This window comes from Montipora foliosa, unplaced genomic scaffold (assembly GCF_036669935.1).
Source record: "Montipora foliosa isolate CH-2021 unplaced genomic scaffold, ASM3666993v2 scaffold_416, whole genome shotgun sequence".
Classification (NCBI taxonomy): Eukaryota; Metazoa; Cnidaria; class Anthozoa; order Scleractinia; family Acroporidae; genus Montipora; species Montipora foliosa.
In genome coordinates this window covers 1-15,000 of record NW_027179719.1, presented here as the reverse complement: position 1 = coordinate 15,000, position 15,000 = coordinate 1, and the positions used below count along the sequence as shown (strand labels likewise).

At 38.3% G+C, this 15,000-nt stretch overlaps 1 protein-coding gene across 1 annotated transcript in view; it reads right to left on the bottom strand.

Moving 5' to 3' along the window:
* Positions 1-14,357, bottom strand: part of LOC137988370 (poly(A)-specific ribonuclease PNLDC1-like) — a gene marked incomplete at its 5' end in the record, with an annotated part of 19,960 nt that extends 5,603 nt beyond the window's left edge. The window contains 20 exon segments of the mRNA XM_068834398.1: positions 457-556; positions 1,445-1,487; positions 1,912-1,965; positions 3,858-3,925; positions 4,487-4,551; positions 5,302-5,393; positions 6,264-6,333; positions 7,069-7,129; positions 7,475-7,554; positions 8,012-8,091; positions 8,609-8,706; positions 9,590-9,657; positions 11,189-11,227; positions 11,848-11,895; positions 12,943-13,018; positions 13,228-13,267; positions 13,395-13,468; positions 14,276-14,295; positions 14,297-14,317; positions 14,319-14,357. Coding sequence (XP_068690499.1) covers positions 457-556; positions 1,445-1,487; positions 1,912-1,965; positions 3,858-3,925; positions 4,487-4,551; positions 5,302-5,393; positions 6,264-6,333; positions 7,069-7,129; positions 7,475-7,554; positions 8,012-8,091; positions 8,609-8,706; positions 9,590-9,657; positions 11,189-11,227; positions 11,848-11,895; positions 12,943-13,018; positions 13,228-13,267; positions 13,395-13,468; positions 14,276-14,295; positions 14,297-14,317; positions 14,319-14,357 — 1,236 coding nt within the window.
* Between the last annotated feature and the right edge of the window lie 643 nt (positions 14,358-15,000).

Below are 15,000 nucleotides of genomic sequence, written 5' to 3'. Positions count from 1 at the left end.
ATATTCTCCATCAGTCTGACGCTGGTACCTGACTAACAAGACGCCGCAGGGGTTGCCCGAGAAACAATGCGCCGTTAGAGTTGGTCATTGAAGCCTCAACCGTGGTGAACGACCCAGCAAATAGCCCGACTTCTGGTTGTATTTTGTTTTCCGTGGTCTCATTTGCTCAGGAGTCCTTCACGCTAATCCAGCCGGGTTGACCACATGCTGTCAGACAGAACACAATACCGTGAAATCCGTGCCCTACTCTTCGTGAACCACGGGTGCATGAGTTTTTTCGCGTCACAAGTTGTTTACAGAAAGGGTAGTGAGCCGGGGCCTATAGCCTACAGTCCCGACTGAGTCCACGCCCAAAACAGAACATACTCGAGATGATAGTACGGTTAAGGCCAGCATTGCTCTCGAAATAGAGTTTACCCTCAATGCAACTTCAATGGGATAAACGGAGTAACGTACCACGTGCTGGACGGTTGCTCTGCTTAGTTGAACGAGATTCTCGAATTGCTTCAGAACGCGAAGGAATTTTGAAAAGGGGACAGGCCCTTCTATTCTCCTTCTGTAGGTAAAGAACAAAAACAGGACAAGTGAGTGATTTAATTAGAAAGTCTAAAGAATGTGACTGAGTCGATGTCTAGTGAGCAATGAACTTGTTTCTCACTGAGCTTGTTATAGGACAAACCCACCCTCAATAGAAGACCCAGGGCCAGTTAGTCGGAGTCTTGTCTCGCTCATTCCGATTCTGATCTTGACTTTGTCTCCCAATCTTGTCTGAGGGTCACATGATCTCCAAGGATAGGACAGACCCAACCGCCTTAATCTTTCGTGATAGTATTTTTGAGGCAAGCTTTATAAGTCCCATCAATTAGTGGTGTTAAAATACAACAAGTCATATCCCTTTAGAGCGGTTTTCAATTGATTGTCGGAAAAAATACTATAGTAATTATTTCGACCAATCACAGCAGGTGCAAACAGGGCAATGAACCAATCCAAATTCTTAGCAATTCCATGTAACTTGCTCAAAGCGCGGGAAAAATCGCGCGTGTAAGTTGCGATAGGTTTTGGTTTTCCTTCACATTGGTTGATAAAATGGCGCGAGGTTTTTAAACCAATCTTGCAATCGCGTAATTACTTTCCAGTCTTTGAAAACTTCTCTATACTTGTACTGAATGAGTGGGTAACTGTTTCAAATGAAATGTAGAGATGTACCTGTCGCTGGAGACTCGGCGATACTCGGAAAAAAGCCCGAGTGCTCCTTTGCAGAAGTCGAACCTACGACCTTCCGATTACCAGTCCGTACTATTTACTAGTGCCTCTAAACTAGTACTCAGTCGGAAGGTCATCGGTTCGATTCCCGCGAAGGAGCACTCGGATTTTTTCCGAGTATCCCCGAGTGGCCATCAAAAAATAAATCTCTTCACTTTATGTTGTTTATTAATATCCTTACTTTGATGATTTGAAGGCCAGAATGTGCGCCATCCTTAGAAACACTGATTAAAGAAATGGTTAAATGAATGCAATGGTCAATTTTGAAGGTTAGAGAGAAGATAGGAGAACACTCGAAAAAAAGAATACGTCTTGCGAGACGGAAAAAACGTCAGTGACAGAAAACTGTGTTTCGCTGCTTGTTGCTGCATCACACGAAGGATTGGTTTAAGGATTGAATGCAAGACAAATGGCTCCCGTTTCAAAACTCCAAAAAATACTATGTTCGAACACTACCAAATTTACTAAGGAAAAAATCTTCAGGAAAGGACATTGCGATGCTTTTGAATTTCAAGAGACACCTCTGGCTAATTGGAGCGAAAAAAAAAAAAAAACACCGATCGACGTTGGGAATATGAAAACGGAGGACCTCTTAGATAAAAAATTCCCGGAAACTTTCGAAAATGTACTGCAATTGAAAATACCAACCAAAACCGGAAAGGTAGGAGTCATAGCCTGCCTCGTGAGATAGCTTCTCTTCAACTACAACGAAAAGAAAATAACACATTGTTAGGGTATCACTAGTACACACTCTCCTAGCTTCAGTCCAAATTTTGGAAAGAGTAACAAGTTCTTCAACAAGGCACGAAACCGTCCCTATCATGATGATCCCGACGGATGTACCGTTTGAGGGGGAAATCGCCGGAAAAGAAGCATACTATATAGGTAGGAGATCCAATTGTCGTTGTTTAAGCTTTCTCTCTTTTACTAATTGATTAAGCATTTATTTCTCCCCGTGGTTAATAATCATCAACTTGACGTTTGCGGGGCCACCTGTGTGGGAAAGATACCACTTACATCAGCATAACACCACGAGGAAAGAGATTGGTTTACTGGAGATAGCTGGATGTTGGAGACATTAAGATCTAGAACGGCAAATTCAAGGACACTGAAACGGGAAAGTGCAAACGGCAGCTTGCTGCATGCTTGCCATAGATTCCCGATTGTAAATTCTCTCATTCTATATTGTTTCATTCCTCCAAGAAACTACTCGATATGTGAAGCTAACAGGAAAGAAATAAGCTAAAATCAAGTCAATTACTTTCACTTTCAGCAAAACGCAATTTTCAGCCTAACGTTTTACGCTTGCGGTAAACGCGAATCTAAATCTCTCCAATGACTTCGCACGCACGATTTGAACGTCTGAAAATATCTTTCCCGCTTTCTACAAATCAGTTACGTGAACTTAACATATCTCCAGTGCTATGGAAATCTTGAGCACAGAGCAAATGTCGACTGATTTTCTCACCTAATGTGAATACCATTACTGACAAGTCAGCTATTGGGTGTCTCAGAGCAGAGTGCTTTATTTGCCCATCTCAAGATCATTACAATATTAATACTAAAAAGTTAACTTATTAAATGAAATGCTATAGTAAATAAGAGGTTTCCTACCTGGCTGGAATAACTGCTAAGTTAAAACGGGCAGGCAGCCAGTCACACAAATAAATTTATAAAAGTTTAGGTCGGCGCACTCACAACTCACCACACCACAGGGCGTTAACGTTTTTAGGGCGTTGGGTTTGCATGCGGCTGCTCCGGGTTCAAATCCCGTTCTAACCTCTGGTTTGGATTTGTTTCCGGTTGTCCCGGATTCAACTCTACCATGCTTTGTAAATAGCAAACTGGTTGCCTCCCGCCAAATGGGGTTCTTAATATGTTTCTGTTAAGTTTGCCAATTGTTACTTTCACCTTGTTAACAGTGGAGTACCTGTAAACTAGCTTGATAGCTAAGTGTACTTCCACTATAAAGAAAGCATTTACATTTTAAAGCATTTTACCACACACACACACACCCATATGGTTACAACGTAAGTTTACAAGAAGCTTAAATTGAAACAAAGTCCACAAAAAAACAGATATGGTTCTCTATGGATGGTTAGAACTCTGAAGTTGAAAAGTTCAAAAAACGAAAATTTGCAATTTTCATGACGTTTTCGTTGACGCGCAGTCCGAGATCTTTAAGGTCCACCTTCAGCCGACAGGCATTGCGTCACTTGGAAATCCCGCCAAAGCTGAAATTCATCCAATTAGATCGCTACGATAATTTCCTTAACAAAAACAAATGGTCGAAAACTAAAGCCTGTCGGTTAAGGTCCCTGTTTGGAAAGCCTGCTCGACTTTAAATAGCTACCAAATACTGACAAAAGTCCAGTTGGTTGTTAGAGCGAGCTTATACAGAAGCAGGATTGATATACGGGTTCCTGTAAATCAAGCGCCCTAATGCCACTGGCAAACACTACCTTCATTTCTTCAAGAACTTGCGCGATAGCAAAGAAAACAACTGCTGCCGTTGTTATAATGATATTGACATGACCTTTAGTCATAACCATACAAAGAGGAACAGCACAAACTGAATAGTGCTGTATACTTACGGTATCTGAAGCATTTTTCGTCCAAGGGAATTGAGGGCGCAAATAGCGCAAAGAACTGAGCATCGTTGCTACAACCGAGAAACGGAAATGCATGATATCAGTTGGCTTCTAGTTAGATTGACTTGCGATTCACACGTTTCCCCACTCTCGCGCCACCCAATAATGAAACACTGACTTCCGCCTCCAAACAAAACATCCCAGTTGGGATTCTTAAAGAACTGTTGTGTTTGTGTGGATAATTTGTCTCATTGGCAGGCCCAGAAATGCCACTGAATAGGGTGGTCAGTGTATATGTTGTAATTCAATTTTGACCTCTGGTTTAAATTTTTGTGAATCACCAATCATATTGCACTGAATCGTTTGCCTCGAGTTTTGACTTCTTTCTGTAAACACACCATCTTAATGAAATGGTGGAAGGAGTCGAGTAAAAGAAGGGGACAGTGTGTATTTCAACCCAGCCAGAAAGACTATCTTTACCAGCTTAACACAACTAAGCACAGCATTCCAGTTTATCTTCAAGGAGGGGGTGGCATGGATGAAACCCCGTAGAGATAACGACAGTCACTGTCACTGGAGTAAAACAGCTCTGGTTACAAGTGCATTACTTTAAAACTGCAGACAAACCTTACCTTGATAATGCAGCATGAAGTTTTTCTAAGTTTGTATCGTCAAAGAAATTGCATTGTGATAAAGCCTTTGAAAAAATACGAAATCAGCTTGTTGGTGAGTGTTCATTATCATTTGATTGTAAAAAGATACAAGCAGATCTTGATGATATCGAGTCAAGAATGGCCCTCTTCCCCTAACCCCCAACTTTAACACTTCTTGTGTCTATAGAAACACCGCGTTCAGAGATAACTGCGCACCGGTGGCCCAGTTGGTTGAGCCTCGGGCTTCCACGCGGGCGTGGAATTGTGGCTATTGAGGCAATAGCCACAAACTAGTCTTTGAACTCTTAGACTACAAGCAGTCACGCTTTTTCGCCGCTTTGTTCGCGAAGCGCGAGGCGAAAAGGAAACAGGCGTACATATACTCCCTCATGTCCAGCTTTTGCGTGACCATTTTTTTCTCCCGCCTGTTTTCCTTTTTGCCTATTTCCACGAACAAAGCGGCGAAGGAGGGATTGCTAGTAGTGTAGAGGCCCTCCCAGCGGGGGGTGGGGGGGGGGGGGGTCGTTGTTTTCTTGTTCCCTTTAAATATATGCTTGTGTTCCCTTGTTTTCCAAATTACTGTCAAACTTGTTCCCAGCTTTTTGATCCCTAAAATTGCTTTATATTGTTTTAGTGCTCTTGTTCCCTAAAATATTTCGACATTGTTCCCCAGCTCCCCAATTCAATTATAGTCATGTTCTATTGTTCCCCAAAACCTCTGGGAGGCCCTCTCTATAGAACTCTTCATGTAACAGTACGGTATAATTTATTTTGGCCAAAGCGAAAAACCTCACCGGATTTTTTCGCATTTCAAAGGCGATGAACTTTGTGTCATATATCAATGGGAATAGCTTGCTGATTTCCAATTTGAAGTCTTTGAAACTTTCTGTTAGAAAAAACAATTCCAAAAATGAAAGACGTTACAATTATGCAAAAACAAATAACATAATTAAAATGCATTCTCGGCAAAAGTTGCTGGGAGATAACTAAGTTTCTTCTAGCAATTGATCAATGGTTTGAAGCTTGGGACATCAGGACAAATCATTAAACTTGTTAAAATGATGCGAGACCATTCAGGAGAGCGCTGTTTTTAGATGGACTGTGTTTGACATTACAAGCAGAAGTCATCTCTCAAATTCAACCACCGTAAACACATTTTTTGCGGTGTAGCTCCCAAACTGGCTGTATAACTGTTTGCCTTTACATGTAACAGGAGAAGAAGGGAGGGGAGGGGAGGGGAAGGAGTGGGGGGGGGGGGGGGGTTGCATACATGCCCCAGTCATTGCAAAATAGGTTATGGCTCGATTTACAAATACAATTATTGTTTTCCGTATTTTTGTGACAATTTTGTTGACTGTCTCAAGGAATTTTCTCCCTCACTGTAGGTCTGTTGATTGATTTGGTGCAGACTGCGAATTTATTGTTGGCTCTTGTCACCGTATGGGTTGGCCTCATTGTTACAATGTTGTTCTCTTCCTTAACATACAAAATAAAGACCAAGCATTTTCAACTATTTAAATATCTTTAAATTTAAACAGGTGATATGACAAATAATAATGCAATCTGTGCTACTTCAAACTCTACAGGCGGTTAGAATTTCCCATTGATTTATAGCTTTGATATGATTTCATTTGATTTAAAGTCTCCTCATGTAGCAGAACACTTGTTTGCGGAGACTTATTACTTAAGTCTTCATCATCATCATTATTTTTCACTAATTTATTGGAAGTGGATTATGCAGCAACAAATTTGTTACCTGGTAAAGGTTTGTAAAACTTTTCGTAAGTCAGCATCAAGTCTGTTAAAACATTGTGTCCTACAAGTGGCTAATATGAACAAAAACAAAGTCACACACACAACTTTGAGACAAGTTTCAAACAAAAAACATCCTGTAATGCAACCAGATATGTCCAGAAATGAACATAATCAGAGGCACGGTGATTTGGTAAGAGTTACAAAGAGGCATTACTAAACCACGAAACAGTGAAATAAGCACCAAAACACCATGTACTGTACATTGAATACTAACCGACAAAGATTGGATTTGAGGTTAAATGGCGTTTTAGGCCTAAAACGTTATTGCTTCTAATTCACTGAATAACGTTTTAGATCTCAAATCCAACCTTTGTTGGTTAGTATTCAATGTATGGTGGGGTCATACATAGTGTTTTGGTGCTTTGTTTCGCTGTTTCGTTGTTTAGTAATGTCCGTTACAAAGTGTCCCCTTGCCCTTTTCGCCAGCCTCAACATCACTCGTATCTGCATGGGAATACTGACAATTAACATCAAAAAGAGTCCGCTAAACTCCAGTCCTCAATGAAAGAGAAACATCTGCATATATATTCACTAAAAAGCAAGAGTAACCCTCACACTTCTCTTATTTTGCTAGAAATAGGTAGCAAATGCTAAGACTAATAGGGACACTTCAATGTTGGATATCAAAATCGGGCATACATTTTTTGACATACTACTGTAGGAGCTTAGTGAATAAGACAGGCCAAACATAATAGTATTACTTAGGGAAAACAAGACACACATAAATCAGTTTTAAAAAATACTACCTTTTTGCAAGCAGTTAAAACTTGAAAAATTCTTGAAAAACCAACCATGGCTTGCAATGTTCTGCAGAACAAAAGTGAAAAGTAAATAATTATTAAGGATAAAACTGATTAGTAATTAAGCCACATACATGTAATTGCCATTCTAGTGAGATGGTAACACTTCAAGGTTTAAATGCAGTATGGACTTTCTTACTTAAAAATGTCTTTGTCATGCAAGAAAGTCTACCATAATAATTATCATTATATTCTCCCACTTTGTTTAATCTGGTGGACTACTTTCTAAGTGTATCCCTTCTTCAGCCAAATTAACGTTTGCCTACTTTCCTTACATCGTGTATTCAACCAAATCAGAGATGCTTTTTGGTGAGTTATGAAAAAAAATTACACCTTTGTTGATCACACATACTTCTCTTGTTCTTGAGAGAGATGATCACTGTTACCATCTGGATTACATCCATTAACTGTGGGTAATTTTGTTACAGTCAACTAAAAAATAAAAAATCACACAAGCCCTTAACTTTAAGAGTTGACAATATTTTGTAAGAAGAAATAATTAATTTCACTGACCATTACAGTAATGCAAAGCATACTGTCTTTTTTCAATTACGACAATGACGATCATGACGATGACGATGACGATGAGGTTTACATTGACGATGACGTTGACGGTGAGAATGATTATGACCTTAAAAGAACCAGGTTGGGCTCAGTGGGAAGCCCAACCTGTCACTTGATTTGTTGGTCAGGTGTGCGGCTTTGTAGAGTTCCACAACTGCAACCCATCTCTTACCTGGAACACTGACTAATTGAGTACTTGACCAAAAATAATGCGTTAAATGATCATATGGCGAAAATGGAGGATGTTTGACACTTCTGTTTCCTTTTTGATCCCAGAAGACTTACATGTATTAGTTATTTACAAAATAAGGAGACAATATTTAACCTTGGACTGGTTCAAAACACGACACTTTATTCCTGTAAACCTTCTTTTCAGTTCTTCGAGAAAAAGATATTGAGCTTGACCTAAAAAGCAGACCGAAAAATAATTTAAAATGACAGCCACTGGCCCACATACATGTACAAAATTATTATTGTTATTGTTATTGTTATTGTTATTGTTATTGTTATTGTTATTGTTATTGTTATTACTATTATTATTATTATTATTGCTTTAGGTTTTATTTGAAAAGTACTTATACATGAACATGCACCGTTCTATAACTTCAGAGGGTATGTACTTATGGTAACTCTCAAATAGTGAATGTCCTATGACTGCAGGCCATACGCTACCCAGTACAGCCTGCTGAATTAAAAAGCATTTTTGTCTTGTTTGATACAGAGATCTTGCTTACCTTATTTTCACAAGCAATTAAATACCCTACATTTTCATGAGCAGTAATACTCTTAAAGTTACTGCTCCTCTTTTTCAGTTTAATTCACTGATGAAAAATTTAGCTTGGAAAAATGCAGGCTGTTACTTAGAGTACTCCCCTAAATTCTGTCAGTAAGAGGTATCTAATATTTTGGCTACATTACTCACAACTGCCAGGACGTAACTCAATTTCATCTCCATCTTGTGCAGACAAAAGCCATTCTTCTAAATTCGCACAACTGTCTACAATATTCTCATCTATTATCCTACAATTTGAGGCAGAAAAGAAATGATAGATGTCACAAAGTCAAAAAATACCAGCTGAATGAGTGTAACAAACACTCTCTCAGTTGACCTTTACATTTGTACATTCAGTAGTAGATGACTGAGTTTGAAATGGTGTTTCTAAAACGAGTGTAAGGGTAAGACCAAGGGTGAGGGTAAGGGTAAGGATACGAATACAAAAAGTATCCTAAACATGCATAAAAGCTAACCTTAGGCCTAATTAGGCCTAAACAAAAGTTTAAGGTTAGCTTTTATGCATTTTTAGGATACTTTCTGTATTCGTATCCTTACCCTTACCCTGACCCTTGGTCTTACCCTTACCCTCGTTTTAGAAACCCCGAGTTTGAAAGGTAAGGAAAATGTGATTTCTGCAGCGCTAACCATAAGTGCTGTTAATCAGCCAGCAAAGCAAAGTAGTGTTTACCATTAGTCAGCTACATTTGTACATTATTGACAACCATACTGTTTGTTGGTGTTGGGTCACCAGGACCAGTGCTGGTCTTGGTTGAACAAAATACACGGTACTTGTCCATCACAGAGCACTAGGCATAAAGTCACTTGAAACATACTGGACCCACCCTCAAGATGAGATTGCCCCCTTTCTCCATTAGAGATAAATCTAGGATAAAGTCTGCACCATCAAGCACATGTAAGTTGGGTGAATGAGTTGCATGTTTCAGTATGGAATGATTTTCCAGTGGAGCTGTCTCACTTGACTTATCATGACTTTTCGACCACCAAATTAAGTACAGTTGTATTCAAAGCTTTTGACTTATCATTATTATTGTTGTTTGAGACCATACCATGGGGAAGGTTTTGAATGGATTGCATACATGTTTATTGTTAATGTAAAATGTAATTTACCTCAAAGTTTGGGACTGGAAACTTGTGTACAAATCACCATTTTGATGATATTTGCAGAGCAGAGTAGCCTGAAAGGTATTTGAAAACAAATCTCAGGGACAGGGTCATAGCCAGTATGAAGCAAACCGAGGCACTTGCCTCACTCATTTATGGTTTTTTAAAGTAGCGTGATTCCAGTGTTGTCTTTTAAAATAATGTACTCATCATAAACATTTAAAATACCTACGAAGAGAATTTAACCATGGACATTGCCTAAGTCATAATAATTATTTGTTTCTAGCTACGGCCTTGAGGGGGGTTCAATATAATTTGAAGTTTGTGCCTGGGTTAATTAGAGTAACCGACTGTTATCATTGACAATTATTGAACTTTAATCTTAGGTTTAAAGGAATCTGTCTTTAATTTACTTCAATGAACGAAATGATGTATGAAATGAACCATACATTGAACTGCACATCTGAAATCAAGTCAAGGTTTTATCCTCGCAGTTGATTTCATATTTGCAGTTCAATTATGACTCATTTCATAATCATTTCGCTCATTGATTTATTCATAACGGAAACATTTAAACCCATAAAATTTAATGACCAGCTCCCAACATCAGTGGCTTCATAGCTCGGTTGGTTAGAGCGCTGCACTGGTATTGTGTGGTCATGCATTCAAACCCCATTGAAATCCTGAGTTTTTTGGGCTTCTCTACGCAATTGCTTAAATTGCATTCATAACTGCGAGGATCATAGCTCTACTTGATTTTATATCCACAGTTCAATATACATGTATGATTCATTTCAAATAATTATTGTTTCATTCACTGATTCATTCATAACGGGAACTTTTGAACCCACAAATGACCAGCTCCCAACATCAGTGGCTTCATAGCCCAGTTGGTTAGAGTGTCGCACCAGAATCGCAAGGAGCAATTTGGTGAAAAAAGTACCTGACTTCTCTGATTAAAGTAGCCGATGCTTTTCATTGGTTGTCCGTGCTTAATGAAACCACTGAATCTTTTAATGTATGAGAGAATAATAATAATAATTATTATTATTATTTTCTTAGTGTTTTTAGTGAAAACTGCACTAGCAAATTCGCTTTTCAAAGTGTTCCTCTTCCTTCCTCATCATGGCTGCAGCAGATGAGATGTATAATAATACGATCAGACAAAATGATAATAACATTATTATTAAATTTTTATCAAGTGACAGTCCTCCAAAAATGATGTAGACTCACGGAGCATTTACCCCTGTACCAACTATCGCCCGACTATCGATCGACTGTCGACCAATATGTCGACCGACACCTAGCTACAGTAAACATGATCCAACGGGTTAATGACAGATTTCACTTACTATTAAAAGCCATCACAATTTGACAACCTGTTCTGTTTACAATGTAAGTACAGCTGTACATGTACTGTAGCTTAATTGTACCAGTTTGTGACCATACCATTAAACATAGTTAAACGAAAGGTTCTAACCAAATACATGTATCATGCAACAAATATTATGCTTGTATCTCTCAACATAAATACACTTTAACTTTACTGAAAATTTAACTCATGCTCAACATGGTAGTTGTATCACATGATTTATTAATTCATACCTGGTCTTCATTCAGATAAGGAACTCCACTGTATATGAACTGCCAAGAGAACAAAGAGTTTTAACAACCTTACAACGCCCATCGTCATCACCTGGCTTGCCACTGATTGCCAGGGCCTTGCATGCAGCCAATCAGGGATTTGCATTGCTGGCTATAGTATCCCTCATAATCAAATAAAATTAATAATTAACCCATTTGACTCCCAGGGATGAGTAAAATCGTCTGGCGTTAGACAGAGTAAAATACTAAGTCTGGCCGGTTTAGGCCGGTTTGGACGTCAAAGGGTTAATGGGGACATAGCTTTTCAGTGAGTGATTAAATAAATGAATAAATAAGTGCTGTTAAGAAAAGTGGAAGGAGGACAGCCCCAGCTCAGATGGCCTCAAGTTAGCTACCGAAAAGGATGAGCCATTTTGCGGGCACCAGTAAATTATGTTGGCAGTAGCAGTGACCAGAAAAAGGAAAGTACAGGAAATAAGTTTAGTGCAAAATTTATGTACTTGTATAAATCTTAAGACATACAAATAATAATTATTATGATGGTTATAACTAAATTACTATAATATTTGTGTTATCCACATCACAAGTGTGTCAGTCTATAACTAACCTGTTAGACATTAACATCGCGACAGTAGGCTTTTTTAAATAATTATTATTACCTTGTTAAAATCAAAGTTATGCTGGCACAAAAACTCCAGGCTAGAGGCCTGCAAAAAGTAAAATAAATCAACATCACTTTAAGTCTGAAAGAATGGAATGAAACTACTTGCTACTGCTTAGTACTGCAAGTATGTCATCAGGTAAAAGGAATATCAAGTTTCTACATAAAGCTTGTAATTAGAATGTCTTGAAAACAGGATTGTTATGACTGGCATTTTTTGTTACCAGTATTTTGTAATCAAATTATAACTGAAACAAGGAACAGCAATCTGTGATGGTTTTTTTTCTGATTATAGACTGATTTGCTTTGAACCAAAAGGACATTACTTTATGGCAGGTAGAAAAGACAGGTCAATGTGTCTCAGCTCACTGGTCTCAGGTCAAAAATACAAATAAAATTGCATTTTAAGAACTTACACTCACAGTGAAGAGTGCTGACAACTTTTGTATAATTTTTATTGTTTCATTTCCGAGTAAATCTTAGTCACAACTAAAATGCAGATGCTTTCAGGTCCATTGGCGCCACAACTGTTATTTGGCGTTCCATTTGGAGGAGATGAGAGAACAGTACAAGGACCTGGAACGAGGCTCTGAGCAAAGGAGGCTAACATAGCAGAAGACAAAGATATCATAATGATTGTGTCTGAGGTAAGAAAACAGCACTTTCTATCAAGCTGCTTGTAATACCAAGACACTGATGAAGTGAAAAATACTATCACCAAGTATCCAAACACACATGAGGAATTCCCCTTTTTAGGCCCCCCTCAGAGCCTTGTTCCAGCCTTTGTAATGGCCCCTCAGCCCCTCCAAATGGGATGCCAAAGAACAGTTGTGGCCCCAATGAACTGGAAAGTATCTGAATCCTAGTTGCAACTAAGATTTACTTGGAAAGGAAACAAAATACAAATGATGGAAGGGGGGGGGGGTAAGAGGGGGGCAATTCAAGTTGATATGGGCACTCCTCACTGACAGTGTACCTGCAGATTATAATTCAAGGTTTGCCTCTTAACAATAATTTCTTAATCAGATACTGTAGTCTCTCTGTAGCTTTGAGCAGGTTGTCAATGGAAAATTGACTATTAAGATTTACATACCTGACTAAGAAATCTGCAATCTATGGGCCCAAAAGAATGAGGATATAAAAAGAAATTGAATGCATGAGCAATGTATCTGTTGGGAAAAAACATTTTATCATAATTATTATAACTAAATGTAACGAAGCACCTTTAATCAGGAGTCATGGGTTAAACATAAAGAAATTGAATTGACTCCACCGATTGGGATACAAAAGTCCAGAGTAAGTGCACATACGTTATACAAGTTTTTGTTACTTGGTTTGACACATAGAGGATGTCATAAAATCTTCTGTGGTAACCTACTTGTTGGGATCTTCTTCCAACTGAACAAAAGCTGTTAATCCTAAGGCAAAAAACAACGTACTGAGATTGAAGAATCTTACTGTAATTTTGTTTTCCAAAAGCATCACTACTTCTGTAACAACAAAATTTAAAATTTAATTTGTGAAAAGTAGAGATTGACATCATACCAAACTGGCTAATAAGGAACTGGGAGGCAGTTTTCTTTAGTTTCTTGTAGCGTGTTTCTGGATCATCAAACAGGCTAGGAAAAGACAGTTGACTTTGAAATGACTAATGACTACTATACACTGTAGGATAGTAATATTTTTTTTATAATCAGTTATCCAATACAGTTCACAAAACAACAAGAGTAAATAATATTAATAATACTACGATAATAATAATAATTATATTATTATTATTATTATTATATTATTATATAATCATTTTATTTGCATAATAAAAATAAAATATTTACAAAAATTAAAATATCTCCAAAAGGTAAGAACTATAAATTTACAAGCAATATAGATATTTCTCTGTTTAAAACTGTTTTAAAACTTCCAAAAATAATAAAATAATATTATTATTATTATTTTATATATTATTATATATTATTATTATTATTATATATTATTATTATTTATTATTATTATTATTATTATTATTATCTTTGTGAACTGGATGATCTTTTTTCCGGTTTGCTTCCTAAGGGAGCGGGTCATAGCCCATGACCAAAGGTCCCTTAGAGTTTTCTTCTTACTCTATAGCTCCAACCCTCTTTTAATATTATTATCATCATCATCATCATCATCATCATCATCATTATTATTATTACTATCATATGTTATTATTGTCAGAGCTGATGACTGTATTGGAAAAGTTATTTTCCGTTTTGTTCCAGTATCTTAGCCGAACATAGATCTTAATTGTCCTGTACCTCTTCTGTACTCGGCTCTGTCTCACCCCCTATGACAGACAACATCTCCTGTTAAATTATTGTTCTAATTGTGTGGTGTGGTGATCTCCGCTCTTACAAAATTACTGCGTGTATTATAAAAATAAGTACCTTGGTTGAGAAGCATCTGTTGGTATAAAGGCCAGTAAATTCCTGTGTCAATAGCTACAAAACATAAATAACAAAGAGTAATCTAAAGTAACCTTTCTTTGATTTCTGTGGGACTTAGTGACTCTTTTCTTTCAACTCCCCAGCGCTCTTGCCCGAGGGTGCCTCCCGCTCTCACCCTTTTCAGCAAAAAAGGCGCCTAGTAATGAGGGTTTGCCCAACTCCACCACCCGAGCCTACTGCTTAGCAGCTCTTCTGGGATAACTCGTCACACATATTCTCTGCCTTCACGGGGGAGGAATACACGACAAGCCAAGAGAGCGTCTGTGTAGAGGGCTTAGCAACCGACTATTCCCTCAATGTTCATCTCTAATACCCTTTATGGGCCACTAATTTGCTGGGGAAACTGCTGTAAGACGCCAGACTATAAATTATCCTTCTGGAGGTTAAAAATAGGGACCTTAAGCACGGATCGATGAGATGGAGACTGTAAGGTAGGTCTGGCTCATAAGCCTATAAGTTGGCCCATCAGGCTTTGTCGGCTTATCTCCGGTTGAACTCGAAGCTCATGCTAAATGTAAATGTTAAAAGCGCTTAGTTGACCACTTCGCTTTCAGGATCAACTGGCTCACACAGGGATCATACCGATACATGTTAAGGCCCCCACGGCTGGCCGCACATCACACGATCTCCGAGTACCCGCAAACCCAGCCAGATCTAATTGACTG